The 19,418-nt window shown below is 32.2% G+C and overlaps 2 protein-coding genes across 2 annotated transcripts in view; both read right to left on the minus strand.

Moving 5' to 3' along the window:
* Window positions 1-539: 539 nt before the first annotated feature.
* On the minus strand, window positions 540-1,632 carry LOC110994536 (cytochrome c oxidase subunit 6A1, mitochondrial). Its single transcript, XM_022261229.2, has 3 exons — window positions 1,464-1,632; window positions 1,230-1,378; window positions 540-753 (listed from the first exon to the last, which is right to left on the minus strand). Exons 1-3 carry the CDS (start codon window positions 1,552-1,554, stop codon window positions 667-669), a joined length of 327 nt encoding a protein of 108 aa, XP_022116921.2. The 5' UTR covers window positions 1,555-1,632; the 3' UTR covers window positions 540-666.
* A 349-nt stretch (window positions 1,633-1,981) lies between these two features.
* LOC110994578 (autophagy-related protein 101) overlaps window positions 1,982-19,418 on the minus strand; it is a 56,772-nt gene continuing 39,335 nt past the window's right edge. The window contains exons 8-10 of the mRNA XM_045628091.1: window positions 2,914-2,975; window positions 2,478-2,661; window positions 1,982-2,140 (exon numbers count right to left, since the gene is read on the minus strand). Of these exons, the coding sequence (XP_045484047.1) occupies window positions 2,030-2,140; window positions 2,478-2,661; window positions 2,914-2,975 (357 nt within the window). The 3' untranslated portion in view covers window positions 1,982-2,029. The remainder of the gene's footprint in view (window positions 2,141-2,477; window positions 2,662-2,913; window positions 2,976-19,418) is intronic.

Below are 19,418 nucleotides of genomic sequence, written 5' to 3' on the forward strand. Positions count from 1 at the left end.
AATAAGTATTTATGTACTTAAGTGTTATTAAGTAATATAAATATTTAATTGTTTTTAAATAAGATTTATATAATTAAATTATATGCCTTTATGTATATTTTGACATTTTTGTTATGTGAATTTGTAATATTCTATTTATCATTAATATTTAAGGTATGTGCAATGCAATTACAATGCAAACAAGAATAAATTCTTTATAATAGAACTTATTAGTGTTTTTATGTTTACTCATAGCTAGAGCTTCACTACACTGTTTCAATTTTTTATTTAACTTTGGGAAATATAATCAAATTTGTTATTTGCCAATGCTTTATTAACAGTTTGGACTGGCAAAAAGCAAACATATATTGAAATGAAATGGATAGGTAAGTAATGTAAGATCATCAATTCAAGTCATTTGCGTAGCCATCTGATCAAATGCTGAATATCATTCAGGCCTCTAGTTGTTTAATGGGGCTGTTTCGTAATGAGAGCAGGCTGTTAATTGGTCTGCTTATTTAGCTAGTTCGCTACGACATAAACTTTAAATAAATACCATGAATAGTTTAAATTTATATTCAGTCCAAATTATCAAATGTTTGACTAATCACCACCTCAGGTAACAATATAAACAAAATGGTATGTTATTATATATATTCTAATACAGTTTTGCTAGTTAAACAATAGTTAATGTTCATCTTCATAACCTGAAGGCAGTGCATTAACATGGGGGTTGTGGAAAAGAGTCTTCTGGCCGTCACCCCATGGAAAACGCTGAAATATAAAGAATAGCATTGTTATGTGTCAGTTTGAAACCAAATTTAACTCAAATATAAATGGATGAACCAAAATGCTATAAAAATATTTATTCATTTTATTTTAGGCTACAATACTATGTAAATACTAAGCATTTTGAAATTTATTTTTTTTGCAAAGTTCTTCAAAAGAAAAGTATCCTTAAAACAAAACATTACTTATTAAAGGAATATTTTTACAAACATTATTTTTATCAATACATATTTTATATTTGCTTAAGTCAAGGCTCGCCCATAGAGAAGAATAAATGGATGGATGGAAATTGAGGTGACGATATAGATTTAGAACAAAATTTTGTTCCAATGACAATAGTAAGTTCAGATTGATGTTTATTCATAGAAAGAAGACCAAAATAAAACTCTTTTTAAGCTACATAAATTTCATGATTCTTCTTGATTAATGGAAAGATGATTTTTTAAATTAAACTTGCTTACCTTAGTACGTATACGCATGTATTCATACGGGACGAATGGGACCCTTTCATGGTGCTCTTCTTGATGAGCGAGGTAAGCGTTCAGCATTCCCAAAGCAACTGCCGGGAAGCCAACGAAAAAGGAAATGCCTCTCCAGAACTTCCAGCCACCTATACAATAAAGAAAAGCTTATGTAGATAAGGAACACCTAGGTTAGATCGTTACATAATTCTAACAATTAATAAATAAACTTACCTCCATGTCCACCAGCTGTAGCAGCGTGAGAAGCAAGACGTGCGTTATTTCTAAAGTATGAAACAGCAGCTCGTTGTAAATAAGTAGCCATTATTTCAATATTAATCGAAAATAGAAATGACTGATCACTGAATACCCGAATGCGACAATCACAATCTTTTGATTTTCTAGTTTAACAAGAAATGACAACTGACTCCAATCTGTCTAACCTAACCGTCAATCGATTAAAATACTTGTTATTGTCATTTGTCAATGTTACTGTAAGGTTGTGAACATACAGGGAATAGTTATTTATATATAATTTAAACATTATTTTATACAAAAAACAGCAAGAGATTTGTATTGCTGTATTAAAAAGCTAAATTAGCGGTGTTAGTACGCCCCCCGTTTTACAACGCAAAACGGTCCTGGAAGTACAATATTAGAGATAAGGATAAGGAATAGAGAGGGCATCTGTGTCTCTGCCCACAACCCGGCAACTATTCTTATTTGAATGTGGCCAAATGGGTTCGTGTGAAATAAAAATAATTAATGTTATAGAACAACTATATTGAAATAAAACTTAACTATTCAGTTATATGAAGATTTTGATTAAAATTAGTAAAAGGCACATCTTCGAAAATTTCGGGAAATGCATTTTGCTCTCCGTACTGCTGTAGCATGGTTTTTGGAGAATTCTGTAAAAAAATATTTTTATTTGTTACGAGATTATATGTAATGGTATCTTTTTTTACATATAAAATACTTTTTTAGACATATTTTTACACTTGATGTGTATTCTAAAAATATAGAAAGTAGAACCTTAAAAAAATACAGATTTATATGCCAATATGGACCTGGGAAAACCCTGCGAATGTTAAACGAAAATTTAGCTAACTTACACTTATTACTAGAAACTAAACTAGAAATCTAAAATGAATAAATAATAAATCTTTAATATAATCATAATAATAGTAAATCAGCGGTATAATACTGTATTGCATTACATTTTTAATAGGCGTTCTTTTTTTATACCTTCTTTATTTTTATATCGTCAAAATTGAATCCCATAAAAAACGCCGTCTGCTGTAACTGCCGTAATGACTTGACTCGATATTGAGGGTTTACTTCCAACAACTTTATAAGTAGACCTCGGGCTGCTTTCGATAATTCGGCGTTTGGTAAAGCACCAGGTATTGGTGTTGGCTTGACATCGTAACTAAAAATTTAATCTTTATTATTCGAACTATTTATACTGTAATTAAATCATTGTATCTAAAGAAAATTTTTTTATACAGAAAGCTTTAATTTATTGTACAAACATATACCATGGTCTACCTTTATTCAATTTTTGCCTTTGCGGCATTGGTATATGACGCAAAGTTATATGGTTCGTTTCGCCGATAAAAGCCTGTTAATTGAACTTACCTAAAATGTAAACGAAATCAAATCAAGTGAAAATATAAAGTACCTATTGTTTTCTTCAACGTCTTTGTCCTTTTTATCTTCAAAATGAACTGCTGGTTCTGGAAACTGTAAAATATCATAACAATCTACTATTATTATATCCTTGTATAGGATAAATTAAGACTAAACGCATTCGTTGTTAGAAAAATTGCGCGCGCGACTCAAGAGCAGAGTTTCCAAACAAGTGGCCCACGCCCCACGAAGGACAATTTGATTGTCAAGTTGGGCTGCTCATTCAATTTCATTGAATTTATTCCTAAAACCTATCATTTAAGTTTCTTATAAGAACAATTCAATGTTTAAATATTAAAAATTATTGTTTCGTAGGGGGACCTCGCCATTTTAGAAACTTGGAGCACGGCACAAAAAAAAGGTAGGGAAGTAATAATAATATTGCCCTGCAGTACTGCAGTAATATTCAAAGTAGTCAAGATATGATATATTTTTGATATACAACAACCCTACTTAGCAACTTTTAGCTGCAGGATTTCTATGAAAATTTCTGCTACCTTCGGATCTCCAACATGGAACACAATATGTACGACGCTCACGTCGTATATATACTCACGTAAACCTTGAGGGGTTTGACCATTCAGCCGGGTCAATACTAATCAGATTCATAAAAACAAAATAAAATTGAGTTCCAAAAGGATCGAACTCGATACGTACGCGTGATACACTTCTACAATACATACCTATAGCCAAGAGTCTTTTAATTTTGTACAATATTAGTTGATTTATATTTTTATATTGTAGCATTTATTAAAAGTTTTAAATTATTTTCTTTGAAAATTTAAAAAGACACGCTCCTATTCTACCTAAAAGAAACAATTTTATCATATTTATAGGCTGTGCACCTTGAGAGGTTTGAGTTTTGACCATTCAGCCGGGTCAATACTAATCAGGTTCAAAAAAACAAAATAAATTTGAGTTTCCAAAAGGATCGAACTCAATACGTACGCGTGATACACTTCTACAATACATACCTATAGCCAAGAGTCTTTTAATTTTGTACAATATTAGTTGCTTTATATTTTTATATTGTGGCATTTGTTAAAAGTTTTAAATTATTTTCTTTGAAAATTTAAAGGACACGCTCCTATTCTACCCAAAAGAAACAATTTTATCATATTTATAGGCTGTGCACAGGTTGAGTTCATCTTACATGGGGTCATTCACCACTTATGAACTCATAACTTCATATATCAGCTGATCATTAGCTGTTTTATATATTGTTTATATGTACCAATGATTTGCATCATAACTTAAGAGTTAGTTAGTTCAATATTGCTGTCTAATACTTAATTATACGTAGCTTCTTTAATAACATGAATTTATCAAAATGGACTATCTAAAAATTTTAAGGAAACGTCTTGGATTTCTAGTACATTAAAAAAAGTAAATTGTAAAGTCAAATTAAAGCCTAACAATGTCCGAAAAATTATACAACTTTGCCGCCTTAAAATCGTCAGGAAGCAATCTTATCAGCGATTCAAAGTATAGACTCAAAAAAAGGTAATTGTCATTCAAGAAATTCCACGAATCTAATAATTCAGCACACTTGCATGGGCGTTAAAATTGTACGTTTTTTGCATGCGCTATATTCTATGGAGGCCGGCGTTGGAGCGTCTGCTTTTTTATCAAAGAAAAAAAGCTCTCCCGACCGGCTAAAAATAGGCTGCCTGCCCCTTAATTGCACACTTGGAATGTGCTACACGTTTAACGTTTGAGTTTATCAAGATAAATGCATCTTAGGTACGACGCAAACACGACAAGCTTTCTGCATTGCCGATTAGTGCTTTACATTTAGGTATTCTAACGTGAAAAATCTATTCTAGTTCTCTGTCAATGAACTTTGAGGGTTGGAGTATTAACCCCGCACTTATGTGTTGAATTATTTCTAGGTTTAACACACTTTTAAAACTAGTTTATGAACAATTTGATATGAATTTGATCAACTCCTGTTTTTAGTTTATACAAAAGAAAATGTGCAAAGCTAGGAATGCTATAATCGCAAATTTCTTAAATTTACATTTTTTTTACATATTTGTGGCTATTTCTAGTCCAGACAGAAGCGGCGTCAATTATATTTCATCCCATATAGCATTTATCTAAATTATATAGTTTCGTTTAAGTTTCAAAATTCAAATATCTGTAAAGGTTGAGGTCCTACTGAATTTGAAATTTTCCTGGTTTTTTTCATCAAATCTACTTATAAACTGACTGTAATTAGACAGTAGCTTATCAGTTATATCTTTAAACACATCGGCAAGAGTTAAAGAAATGAAACCAGATCACGTCCGACGACCGTGCACCTAGCTATAGTGAATTTTAAAAGGATAACATTTGAATTTTGCGGGAATATTAAGTGGCATCAGACAGCTGATGATGTGCAGGTGTACGAAGATGTAAGTACGGTTACACACGCACGGTTAGGCCCTATTTCAAAGTAGATGTCAAGGTTTTTAGGTATAAAAACATGTTACTGGTACAAATTTCAGTACAATGCTACAGTAATGGCGTTCATGTATGTATGCTAAAAAATTGCATACACTTTAATAGCACCAGCCTCAATCAACTTCTCAGCAGCATGGCAAAGAGTACCGAGAGTATCAGCCATATCATCCACTAAGATAGCAATGCGGTCTTTGACACCACCTACCAGTACCATTGAAGCAATCATTAGCTTTTTCTCTCTTTATGAATAAAAGCAAACTCCACATTTGTATGCTATATTTAAAGCTAAACAGAGGCTTCAATTCAACTTTAATAATCTCATTTCGATATAACTATACAATAGATAGTGTTGTTTTTAATATAATAACAAGTAGATTATACACAAGTTATAATTTTAACTTTTTTAAACTTACTTATAGGAGTTTATCTGATTCGTTTCTTTTCCCGATGCGATTCCAATGAATACGTACGTGAAATGTAAAAATCTAAATAAAAATAAAATAACGAGTAGCTAACAGCCAGTACCAGATAATGGTGTTTCGTGTTGCCTTTTTGGCAGTGCCAGAGACAAAAAATCTAATTAAATTTTAAGGTGTATAAAATGCCTTTAATACGAAACACTGTTAGCATATCAAGATTTAATGTCCCACATTAGCTTTTGCTCATTAGTAATTTTTAAAGTTTCGAAAACAGTAAAAAATCGTTTTTATACGATTTTTATGCTTGAAATTAAGATTTTAAACTTGAATGCGATCTGCTGATAAATTAGGAAACCGTTAGGGGCATAATATTGGCAACAAGAACACTGTTAGACAGGTTTTGCGATCTGGGAATAAGTTTCAATTCTAAAAGTCATCCGTAATTATAAATGAAACGGAAGTCGGGAGGGCTGATTCGAGACTTTGTATTTGTTTCATTCGATTGGGTTCTGATCTTGATTTGATCTTATAATACTCAATAACTAAATGGAATTATAATTAATGCAAAAATTCGTGTGTAGCATATTTTTAGTTAATGGATAGTTGAATGTTGGTCGTCTTAGTTTTTATTATTAATTAAATTGCCCTCAGATTCAAAATTAAAAATAAGAGCTAAGTGTGACTCCCGTATGTCAATAACGCTTGGCATTTGACATACGGGCATCACACTTTACGGGAGTCAAATGAACGCCCTAACGTCTATGAATTTTACAATAACGTTCTGTCTAATCGAAGTCGATTGAATAAGAAAATCAATACGCTGGATAAAAATATTATAACTGTTCTTAGACGAAATTACTTATTAAATTTGAAATAAAGAACAAAAAATCCGCGCCTTAATTTATCATTTTTATATGACACTTGGCAAACAATTCCCGCTGACAGATAAAAAAGCCATTAGTAATACGACTGTCAGACATCTGCCCTTAACTTCATTACCATTCATTCAATTTCCGGTCGAATCTTCAAGTAAATTGCACACAGGATGGCCGCTTCAACATTTTTAGATATGTTTTACCTCTAATGCTACAAGGTTAATGTAATAAGCAAAAAGACATTTACATTTATTTTATCTAAAATACTAATTGTAGTCGTGAATGGTTAAGGTCGTCGTGTTTACATTTTTTACGATATTATATTCTATTGTAAATTTATTTTCCGCTTAATTATGAAAGTATGTAAATTGTTTTTTTTACATTAGTTTAATACCAGTAGTAAGGAAGCATCCAAGTATTATGTAATGAATTTGACGGCCCCACCCCCCCTCGGTTAGGATAAAACGTTACGTAAGGGGTATGGGGATGCGGGGATGGAATTTTGCGTTATTGTTAATATTATTTTCGACTTTCCGATACTTTACACCACATAAATGGCAACTTTAAGGAGTAATAAGTACCTAGTACCTACCAGTAGGTAACGAAACATTTTACTATTTGGTACAGAAGAACTTTACGGCGCGTTACATGGGGGGAGAGTCAAGAATCTCCAAAAATTGCGTGACGTACTCGAACGCTCCCTAATTCAGTACCGAAATAGCTAAACATCTAATAGGAAGCTTTGACATTCTCTATGGAATTACAAATACTATATAGTACATTAATTTAACATAATGATTCAAATAAACAAGATTTTACAATAAGATTTAGAAAGTTGAACCTTATATTTATACGAATAGTAAAGGTTTAACAAAGATCAAAGGTTTATAATACTGGCAACATCGCAAGAACGTAGAGATGCCATAGATAACATCAGAACTTCTTTACATTGGGTGTGGCATTTTAAGCATGTCCTTTAAACATGATAATAATAAATATCACGTTAGGAAATTAACTTATTTCTTTTCCAGATCGAAAAACCTATTCTGGGTTTTGATGAAATATAAATTTAACGTCACAAAATCATAATTTTATGGCGTCTTTACAAACAAGTATTATGTATAGTTGGAAATATCAGTTCTAAGAAAGTATCTGCTGTTTCATGATAGTTGCGCAGGTACTCTGTAACTTCCAGAAGCACATTCAACATTGAGCAAATGTTTTTATGGAGTTCTTTTAATATCCGTAGCGAATTTTTGTAACAATTGAGCATACGCGGTACGAAAACTCAGCTGAAGTCGGCATCGCTATCGCTATTGGAAGCTACTGACTGCCGATGCCAGTGCCATCAGGAACTTATAGTGATCATAAATGCAAGCAATCAATGGGCATAATAATATAAACTTCACAAATCTTGTTATTTCTTATCAATATACAGTCGAAACCGCTTTCAAAGATTTTATTGATTCCCGTCTGAATGTTTTTTTAGTAAAGGGTTCAATGAACTTTAAAACTGCAAAAGTGCATAGATAGCATATGGTGCATATGCACTTTGATTAATTAAATATATTATATAGAATACCGACATTTTGTTCCTTACATACAAAACGCCCATTTCATATACATACAAGAACCTTATATATATATATATAATTATTCGTTTCTGGCCAGACTAAAGTCGTTCGTCTTTACAGACTTGTAGGTTTCTTGTTTTTTAAAATTCCATTCCCGTGGGACAGTTTCAGTTTATAATAAAGCGTTATTTCTTAAATCTTATAAGATTGTTAGATGATCGTACTGTAACAATTACATAATTAATAATACAAATCATCCTTGAACATAATTAACATAGAAATTTATCCTATTCAAATAATGTGTCTAATATATAATAATGTGTGCAATTGTAATAATCTATCAATCAAAACGTACGACGACGAAATACATTTTAAGCATTGTTTTCTCATTATATTGTGTAAGATTTCGGAACCCTTTTAAGTTGTTCTGTCTTTTATTCATTTAAAACAATTTACAAAAAAATCTCAGAATCTAATTAGGTATGCCAAACGTTTTTGTACTCGTTGAATTTATATTGTGAACTTGTAGAATATTTTTTTTTATCGGTTTAATTACTTAATAGTAAGCCTTTCTGAAAGACACAGATTACTAAGTGACCTATCGTACGCAATAAAGAGGTTTTATTTGAGAATATTTCGGAAACACAATTAAACCGTTAACATTTAAACTGTACCCAAAAAGTAACCTAAACGAAGGATGTCTAACTGTAACCATAATAGATGTCATCTAAAAACCGTTTCGTTTAAGGAATTTCGTCTAAGAAATTAAGAAATTATGTAAATTACAGTTTAAATGCGCTATCGTCAGGAATGTGTATAAAAATTGATTGGTAAACACAAAACTGGTAAGTGGAGGCGAATGACCCACGGCTCAGCTGCCTGCAGCGAGGGTTCATTTAATTTTATTATTCTCTATAAGAGGAGCCTGTGTGATAATACATCCCGGAATCCAGTGGAGATCCGGTCGAAAGCTCTTCTGAAATCCGAAATAATATATTATAATACACAGTTTGTAAAAACTAAATGTTACCTAACACTATAATATTTTAAAGATATAACCTATGTAGTTAGTATGCATCATACTATAATAACATGAAGTTTTGTGTGAAGGCGTTCAAACTTTAGCGACGATAAAACATTTGTTTTAAACGTGCATCATATACAATTTTTATCTAGTTACCCAGACCAAGTAAGTAAGGTATATAACAAGGGAACTCTTAAGCGCTAGATTTGTCACATATTTCTGTCATGAATAAAGTTTTATGATTATTATTATTTATTTTTAATACGACGTCTAGTCAAATGCGATCCGCCGCATTGGAATAGTATTTTAGGTATCCAGCATAGGAATACTAAGTACGCTCACCTTGTCTGAAATCAAAACCTATTATTGAAGACAGTGTATAGTGTTGGGATTAGTATTAAAACAAACATTACGTAAAATCCAAAAGATGAAGGTGAACATCGCATATTAGTTTGACCCTCAAATTTACTGACATTTGGGAGTTCTACTTAGCGCTAAGTTTCGCTTCTGAATCTTTTTTCAGATTCAAAGTCTCGTGGACTCAGTTTTCAAACTTAGTCCGCAATTAGCCCATTTGGTCCGTTGTGCATAAAGTCGTGGCTAATTAAGTCAGCCTCGCTCCTTCTAGAAGCTCAGAAGTTTCCTAAGCACTTCGCAGGTTTTACGGAGCGACCTCACTGACCAAAGATTTCTGTTCCTTGGGAAGCCACAACCAGGAATACGTGGGTGACTGATACCAGAAACTCTCTGTCGCCCAGGGACAAAGATATGTTGTTATAGAGACTTACCACGTAGCCCGACTTTAGCGCTAAGTATAATGTGAATCTCGTATATACGAGAATACATCTGTATATACAAAACTGTATCGATATTTTATATTTGGTAAGATTTCTCAAAGCGTTATGTGTGTGTTAAAAGTGCCATAAAATTTGTTGCATCAATCACTTGCAAAATACTGGTCCATTATTTCTTCTGCGCCTATTAATACAGATAATCTAAATTATTTACCAATTTTGTATTCATTTGGATTGTACACATTTTACGTAACAAGGTCATGGAATGGTGTGTTTATAACCTTATTGCTGTCTTGATAATAGAAGAAAGAAATATATCATAGGATTTTGACATATAGGAGAGATCTCACTTATAAATATTTGTATCTGATTCGTAGCCACAAAAGTGACACAAAAATAATGAAAAGCACGAAAATATACGAAGTAGTAACAAAAACTAAAAAAAACTTTAATGGACGAAATACGTCATAGAATGGTCATGGGAGAAGAAAAAGAGGCCACCAAGGCTGGATATAGTAAGACGATCTGCTGGAATGATAGAGAAGTACAGCTCGTGAATGAGATGAGTGGAAACAACGAGCACAATACAGTTGGAAGACAACCTGACCAACTAGCTGCTGATAACTATTGAGCTAAAGAAATATAGTTTAATTGTGTGTTATTATATGTTTAAATATATACATGTATTTAGTGGTTGTGAATAAAGGCTTTCTTTATTAACTATTAAGTAACCAGTTAACATACTATCGATGTTTCGATAAAATATTGAAATGGTCATGAACGACTACTATAAATCAAACGACATATTATTTTCTAATATCATTCAAATTTAACCAAATAATCCAGCTCTATACTTGGACTTTGGAGACGTATCAAACATATATTCATTTAGTTCAACGATTTTAATTCTTATTGTATAAATCCTTCGGACTCTCAATCAACTTAGTTGTAATAGAAATTTTGATAAATTGCATTCCTCAAATAAATATAACCTTCGTTAGATTAAAGATAAGAATTAAAAAACCAAAGTCAGTGATTTTATCAAATATTTTTTTATATTCAGTTTTTGCAGTCAATTGTCTAATGAGGCCTACGTTAAAATTTAAAGCGATTCAGTTTGGGTTGAGTTACGAAATTGAATACTACTTCAACTAATTCAGGCTGTCATTTGGCTCGTATTTAACATGGAATTACTACCGTTAGTAAAAACTTTGTAACAATTCTTCTAGGCAAAGAAACAAGTAATTAATGTAACTAGGTATTAATTATTTTCCACCACATTGAACGACCATCTAGAGTTTCCAATGCAAGATGACGCGATGACCTTACTATTTGATATTAATTTCAATTTAATGCTTCATCGTGTATCTTTTTTTCGAATTATTTCCTGTTAGGGGAAGTAACAGAAATTATTATGTTGAATAAAGATCCCACTCACTTAATTTAAACACCTGCTTCATAAGCTGTGGCAGCGAGAAAGTTTCATATATTTAAAAGTTTTGACTCCTATATGCATATAATAAATCCGGGCACGGTACATGAGATGCAGAGCTTTTTTAATATATTATGTTATTAATTAAAATCAATATGCTACAATTGCATTCAAAACAGAAAACAAAACTAGCGGTCGCAAACTTAATCTTAGCGAAAACATAATTGTATTGGATTGATACTGAAGCTGTAAACTTGTCTTTGAATTGTTCAATGTACCAATTAACTGCAATTATATTTAATATATAAATTAAGAGGGAAATATGCCTCCCTCATAATGTAATAAATTTTTGTCGTACGGGAGTCAAACTTTTTCTCGTTTCTGAATCCTGAGAAGCTTCAAACAGATGCATACGTTTAAGTTGTTATGCTAGTAAAACCGGTAAGTTATGACGTGACACCTACTTAAAGTATACAGTTAACATACAGTCCATCTTCAATTACCGAAGCCACAGGTAATAAACAAAACTAATTATCTATTTGAACTTGGCATATTAATAGGTCTGTGCATACAGTTAGGCCTCAACAATTACTCGTAAACTTGAATTGTTATTTTCTCCGTCTTTCCGCAAACAGTAATGCGGAAACAGTCTGTAATGATAACATCGTTAGTGAAATCCTTAATTAAAAAAATAACTTGTCTTTTACGCAACTACTACACATTTTAATAAGACTTTAAAAGTTACAATAATAATTACAGTACTCAGTTTCTGACAACGAACCTTCTTGCTTTTAACTTTTAAGCGTCCTATAAACAATAAACTGCATTAACTATTTAGTATTTACTCATTTTTATTCGTTAATAAAAAATAGTCATTTTCGTTCAAGCCATTCACAAAAACTAAAATCTTAATTCGCTTTTAACATATATTATAGCATATTAATTTTTATATAGGCCAGGGAGTCATTTTAACTGAGTATGGCTTAAAATCCTGCTAAAAATACGGGCTAGTCAAATCGGTCTTACCGTTTTCATGATTTTTAAATAATATTTAGGACATAATAAAGCGGTAAATTACTGAGGTTGTAGAGAGTAATCTTTGTAATAACCTAATTTGAAAATTATTTCTCCAATAGAACCGACAATCATATTAATTTTAAGAAATTTTCGTGGTACCTAAAGCAGCGTGGTAGCAAAGCTAGTATGAGAAAGAAGGCCACACGAAAACCTATCAACTATGAGAGATATAAAATTGAGATCTAGATGATATATGTACAGGTAGATCATCTACTATAAAAAGTCATAGACGGCATATGCCTAACTTACCATATATACTACACCAATACCTATAATGATTTACGGGATTCACGTATATAATTTTTCAGAGTTTACGGGTCATGATGGCAGTGATAACCCGGGACGTGTTGCCAGTTACTACGCGGTCTCTATTAGAGAAGTGTATAAAAAATTCTAACAATTTATTTATTGTGTTAAATGCAAATTACCAATAACACTGCTAAAAATATATTAACTTAAATAATATTTTTTATAACAGTGTTATTGTATTATTTACAACAGCAATGCTAAATTAACAAATGTTTTTCAAAACTATTATAACAAAATTTAACGCTAACATTTAACGCTTTACATAACATGTTATTCTTTAACATAGCAAAATCCTAAACAGATAACATAACATAACAGTAATGTTAAATTTACAAACGTTAGTATATAACCAGAATGTATCCTTGACAAAATTTAACAGTTAACAATGAACGCTTTGTATAACATGATATTTTTTATAACATTTAATACGTTAATTAAAATTAACATCTAACCCCACTAGTCTAGTCTTTTCTAATCAATTCGAAGACTATTATTTTGTTGGGAATGCAATCCTTGAACTTCGGGTTGTGTGCGTGCTACACAGAGTTGATGTAGTCTATTAAAAACTAGATATAATGCCAATCTAACTGTTAATTGTAATAAATTATGAGAAGTGACTGTAGATTAATAATAATTATGAGGTGATCCATTTTAATGCACACATTCCAGTAACACGACAGGACCTAATCCAGGATTAATTCAGCTTCCAAGTAAATAAATGACTATAATATTGCAGGTTGCAGATAGGGTTGCCAATACATAGTTTCATTAATCTAACTAAATACACTAAAATAAATAATATATATACTATTATTTATATTTCTCGCTTTCAGTTATTATAGTTTTTTACTTTTTAGGTCATAATGTATTTAATATAAATCATGCAATTTGCTTTTAATGTTATTTTTGCTTGTTCTAAAAACAAGATTTTATTTTATATTTCGGCAAATAATTATTTTTTAAATAAATTATCAACATAGGTTTATAAAATGACTGGGACAGATTTTCATTTCGGTATATATGTCACCGTTTAAAAGCGTGGACTAAATAAAAAAAAACGTGTGTCTTACTTATACACACGCGTTAGAAGTTATACTTTTTTGGCGTAAAAAGGTAAAAATCTTTTGCCTTATTCTACGTTTGTAGAAAAAACGATACTAATAATAGAAAAAAAAACTAAAATGTTGACTACTTATACCTACCTACTTACACCTAACTTTAGGGTGGTTTTTTCTCTGACGGTGTACGCGCGCATCGTAAAAATATACTCTCATAATTTTCCCTAACGCGCCAAAAGCTCGTCGTATTGTAACTTTTGGATTTCCGAGTTTCTCAATTTTCTTTATTTCGAGATGCTTTCAATAATGTCCACATCAAAATTCAAACGCAATAAGAACTTTTTACAGTCACTGGCAGGATGCAAAAATTGTATTCTACATTTGAAATAACTTAAGGTACAAGTTGACACAACTAGCTTTTTTCTAGAAATACTGGCAACATTAGTAGCGGCCAGGCCATTAACGCAGAATTGATTACTACTCCCTATGACGCCGGGATCTCGCATAACTTGATTTTATAACGTACTCCGTCTATCTATAATTTATTAATCTCTGTCTAAAAATAAAGTAGTCATTACCAAGATAGCTCGGGTTTATCGTAATTTTCTCGGGGCTTATTATACAGCTTTTTGCTTTTAATCGAATAAGTAGACTAGGTTCCAGCCGCGGCTTCTCACCGGTTTTGGCTTGATGCCTTTATATGGACATCTTCTATATGGTATATGAAGACGATTCTATTATTGTGTGGTTGAGTGGCACAAAACAATGTTTATGCAAAAACTATGAAATAAGGTATAGACAATTTAGCGCGCAGAGGGAACAAAGACCGAGTAGCCAAGCTATAATAGACTAAGTCATGAAATGACAGCAATGATCGATTAGAAGGATGGCAGATAATTAAATAAACGATCGCAAAAATATGCATTAGCAGAAACTCCTGTTTGTGTGGACAGAATGTGTGGTTCAATGACATCAAAAATTTATTAAACGCAACTACAAATCCTAACACAGGTTCTCGAACTTAAAAGGGAAGTACTAAAATATAGATAGATTTAAGACTTAATAAAGGAATTTCTGATTTGATTGATTTTTTACAAATTTGACTAAATCCGATTATTACACATCCAACGTGCCCCAATCTCAAGACTAAATAAATAATATCATAAATAGCCTTCTTTAAAAATTGTATTTAAACAAAATTAAAACAACAACAAACTTTATTGAATATCTTATTTAAGTTTTAACATATTTATTACTTCATTATTAAGTGAAATATTATTCTAGAGATATACGTTTACCAGCCATATCTAACATAAATTACTTAGAGTGGAGTGTTTTATCAGATAAAAGATAGGTTGTATTAGTTTGCGTTGTTATTCATTGCGCTGAATGGAAAAGATAAAGCTTATTTTTAATAACTTTAAGGTACACTATTATAAAATAAGAAAAAGATTCAGCTATTATGTTTTATGGGGTAGCAGGAAAACGAGACGGTTCACATTAAGTGCCAATAATACCATCGCGCGGCGGGCTCTAATTATACCTTTTCTTCTTTCTTCTCTTACCTAATCTTTCGGAATACCAATGTTCTGTCTAGTAATTTACCTTACTTTAGTGTAACTGTAAACGCCATAGTTCCGTTTTATGCTTTAGTCTTTTGACATACAATAAAGAAAAAAACAATTGTAATCTCTATATAATAAACAAAACAGAGATGCTACATCCTACTAGGTGTACGCCTCAGATTTATGATCCGTTTCTTCATCTTTTGATTTTCCTAATAGATAAGTAGGAAATCGGCCATCTGTAAGACATACCACCTACTTTTTGGGTCTAATCCACACGACGTTTTCCTTCACCGTACGAACGTGTATTAAATACGGCCGAAATACCATTGATGCACAGCGGGGGTTCGAACCTACGACGTCAGAGATGAGAGTCGCACGGTCATACCACTAGGTCAACACTTACGGCTTTGATATTTTAAAAGCGTAACCAATTTGATATCTTATATATTAAAGCGTGTAATTATATAATAATTGCTGTCTGTTAAGAAAATTGACGTTTGTATTTAAGACTTATTAGAAGACGAAAATAAACATTTATGAAAATTTAAATAAAATTATTTTTAATAAGTATCATTTGATAGTAGTCATTGTCAAATCGATGACAATTGACAGTAATCAGTCGTAATATATTCAGAAAGTGAAATCACTTTTATTGATTTTTGTATTGTCATGATACACGCATAGATAACATAGATAATAATTTATTCACCTGCGACCTTTAGGTTCGTTTATTTAATTACTGTTTTGAGCTATTAAAATAATGCTTGTATAAAGTCATTTACTTATCACTCACGTTAAATAAGGCAGTATGAGTGTCCGTGGGCGTTGGCCACTTCACATCACATAAACTTCCTGTCCGTTTGCCCCTATTCTTAACACAAAAGTAATTAAAACATACAAATTAATTAAATCAATACTGCCTCGTTCGTAGATAAAATATGGGCACCCTATTAAGCATGATATATAATCTTATATAACACAAATATAGAGAACTTAAATTATTTTTACTCAACTAAAATAAATTTCAAACAAAAGTCCTGCTCCAAATGGCACAAAAGCAAAGTAGGAGCAAAGACTTTTATATTTTTGCTCAAAGAAGTTTTAAAATCAAGAATACCAATAAAATTATTCGTCCCTATCTCTCTCACGTAGTGGAAACTGTTCCAAATATATAAACAAGACAAAGTATATTAAGCTAATGAATAAGATGTATCGTCGTCATTTCTCAATGACCGCGGTGTTTTATATCAAGATTAATTGTAATGAAATTAATACTCAATGTAGGAACATAGCGAGAAATAATGAAAAGATTATCTCTCGCAAGGTGAAGTATCATATTACATTCCTGTAATGATATTAAGTAGTTTAATCAAAACTGTGTATTCCTTGTGGTTTATTTCATACAATATCTCGGCTTCGCATGGCTGGGTGTGGATGTCTATGCTGTATTTACATCGCTGACGCAGCGGATTTCCGAAACTAGAGAACGCCACCTTTGCTGATATCGCGCTGCCACTTGCCAAAGACCCTTGGTGCTCGGGTAGGTAAAGTATAATGATTATCCATACTGAGGCATAATGTAGGATTCTAACGGTGCAAGAATTTTCAAATCGGTCCAGTAGTTTTGGCGCAAATCCAATGTAAACTTAATCATATTAGTGTAATCCAGGTCCCAATCATTTATAGAATTAGTCATTTATGAACATAAATAATCTTCGGAATCAAAAGACTGCTAATTATAATTTAAAAAATGATTTTGTTTTATGTCTATTGTAAAGCTTACATGTACTTGTACGACCATGACCACAACCTTCCTTTTCTAAATCCGCGCATGTCTGATGTATTATACAAGTAGGTCGTACTTGGTAAATGCAAATATTTCTCGTAAAGATCTAAGAATATGAAAAATGAAAAAAATATTTCCTGCTACACTTATCAGATAATTCAAAAGCCTGCAGGTTAGTCACGAACGCGTAATCCTTTATTTCCGAGGATTTCCGTTTTAATTTGACAAATGAGACGGCCATTTGATTTTATGACTTTTTTTATATAGTTTTAAATTGTTATTCTTAACCATATATATAACAATAGAACTGATAACTAATCTCGAATACTTTTGTAATTTTTGCAATGTTTACATTTGTGTGGTTACATACATTGAAAATAACTATTATTAGTATTTACAATATATATTCTTAACCTACATAAATAAAATTTAAAATTGTTTAAGTATTTTATCGATTTTGAATTATTATTATTACTATTGGAAATCACAGCGCGTCTATGTTGTATGTATGTAGTGTTTTTTATGTTATTGAAATTGGTGTTTAACTCCTGCTAGCTAAACAAATAAAGAAAGCATATTCAACTGTCAATATTCGTTCGACTGTCATGTGTTCAAAAACAAATGAATGTGGTTTTGTTTATAAATCATACAGTACAATAGAGAAAATATATCCCGCTCTTACTTCTTTTTCAGTGTCAAAATATGTAACGAATAAACTCAAACTACAGTTTCGAAGCTCGCTCAATATTAGAGTGCTCCAAAATCTCTGAATGTCAAAAGTTATACATATTTATTTTCAAAGTATGTAAAAATAAACATTCAGTCGGGTCCTATATTTAGATGGATGCTAAGCTAAGCTAAATTACATAACAAAATATTATATACGTTTTATGTACGAGACATAACAAAGAACGGTTCGGTGGCCGTTGATACGTAATCTTATACTAAAATAAGTCCTGAGTACATACCTCAAGGTTGCTCCTTGTTAGGGCGAAAGGCACAAAAAAACACGTCAGCCGTAAGGATGGATAGATTGTTAGTTTTGGGAACAAGAAATGTTAGGACTGATGCTGTACCTTGCCTTACAATAATAGTTCACGAATACGCACAAAAACACTCACTATAATAGTCTAAATGGAGGACGTAACTATTGACAAGAAATTCACAAAAAAACACTATAAAATTGCATCTAACTGTACGCAACGAATGTTCAACCACGACTCATTTACAATGCGAATGCGCGGATCAGCCGAGTTAAAAATATTTTTGGGACCACCCTCATGGCCCTCAATTTATTTTATCAACTAAATATGATTCTATTCCGAACAGTCCCCCGTCCCAGTCAGGCTTAACATGACTGAGTCTAAAACCGGAGGCTGGTAGCAAAGGTTATGCCACTGGAAGACGTGACAAGCAGGCCACGGCTCTTTTTAAAACCGATTCCCCAACGCGGACCTCGGCGACTCGTGGGGTACCATCTGCACCCGGGAATAGTTTAATAATGCGACCGCGTCTCCAAGATAATGGTGGCATATTTGGTTCTTTGATAAGAACCAAGTCCCCAACCTTAGGCGGATCTGTTTTATCTATCCAACGAACTCGTTGCTGCAATAAATGGAGATATTCTATATTAAAACGTTTCCAAAAACTCTGAGATAATTGTTGTAGCAGTTGGAAACGTGAGAGCCGATTTATTGGTGTGTCCACAAATGGATATTCAGGTAACGCATTGAGAGGAGCCCCAATCAAAAAATGTCCAGGAGTTAAAGCTTCTAGATCATTTGGGTCCGAAGATATAGGACAAAGTGGTCGTGAGTTCAAAACAGATTCAATGTTACAAAAGACTGTGGCTAGTTCTTCATATGTAAGAACTGATTCTCCTATAATTCGTCGTATATGTGTTTTGGCCACCTTCACTACAGCCTCAAATATTCCACCCCAAGATGGATATCCAGCCGGACTAAATTTCCATTTAATTCCACGACGAGAAAGTGAACTTTCGATAGGCAGTTGGTTTTCAGTCAAAAACTTATAAACTTCTCCGAGGTAACGTTCACTGCCCTTAAAATTTGTCCCACAGTCGGAGCGAATCAAGTTTGGTAATCCTCGACGACTAACAAAACGAGACAAACAAGC

The sequence above is a fragment of the Pieris rapae genome, chromosome 4, assembly GCF_905147795.1.
Source record: "Pieris rapae chromosome 4, ilPieRapa1.1, whole genome shotgun sequence".
In the NCBI taxonomy this organism is placed as follows: Eukaryota; Metazoa; Arthropoda; class Insecta; order Lepidoptera; family Pieridae; genus Pieris; species Pieris rapae.

What these genes read in the sequence shown, in the direction of transcription:
- LOC110994536 (XM_022261229.2), bottom strand. Translation starts at nt 1,554, where the DNA reads ATGGCTACTTATTTACAACGAGCTGCTGTTTCATACTTTAGAAATAAC. An exon ending in TACAGCTGGTGGACATGGAG is followed by an intron (nt 1,379 to 1,463) that starts GTAAGTTTATTT and finishes TTTATTGTATAG; the next exon opens with GTGGCTGGAAGTTCTGGAGA. An exon ending in ACATGCGTATACGTACTAAG is followed by an intron (nt 754 to 1,229) that starts GTAAGCAAGTTT and finishes TTTATATTTCAG; the next exon opens with CGTTTTCCATGGGGTGACGG.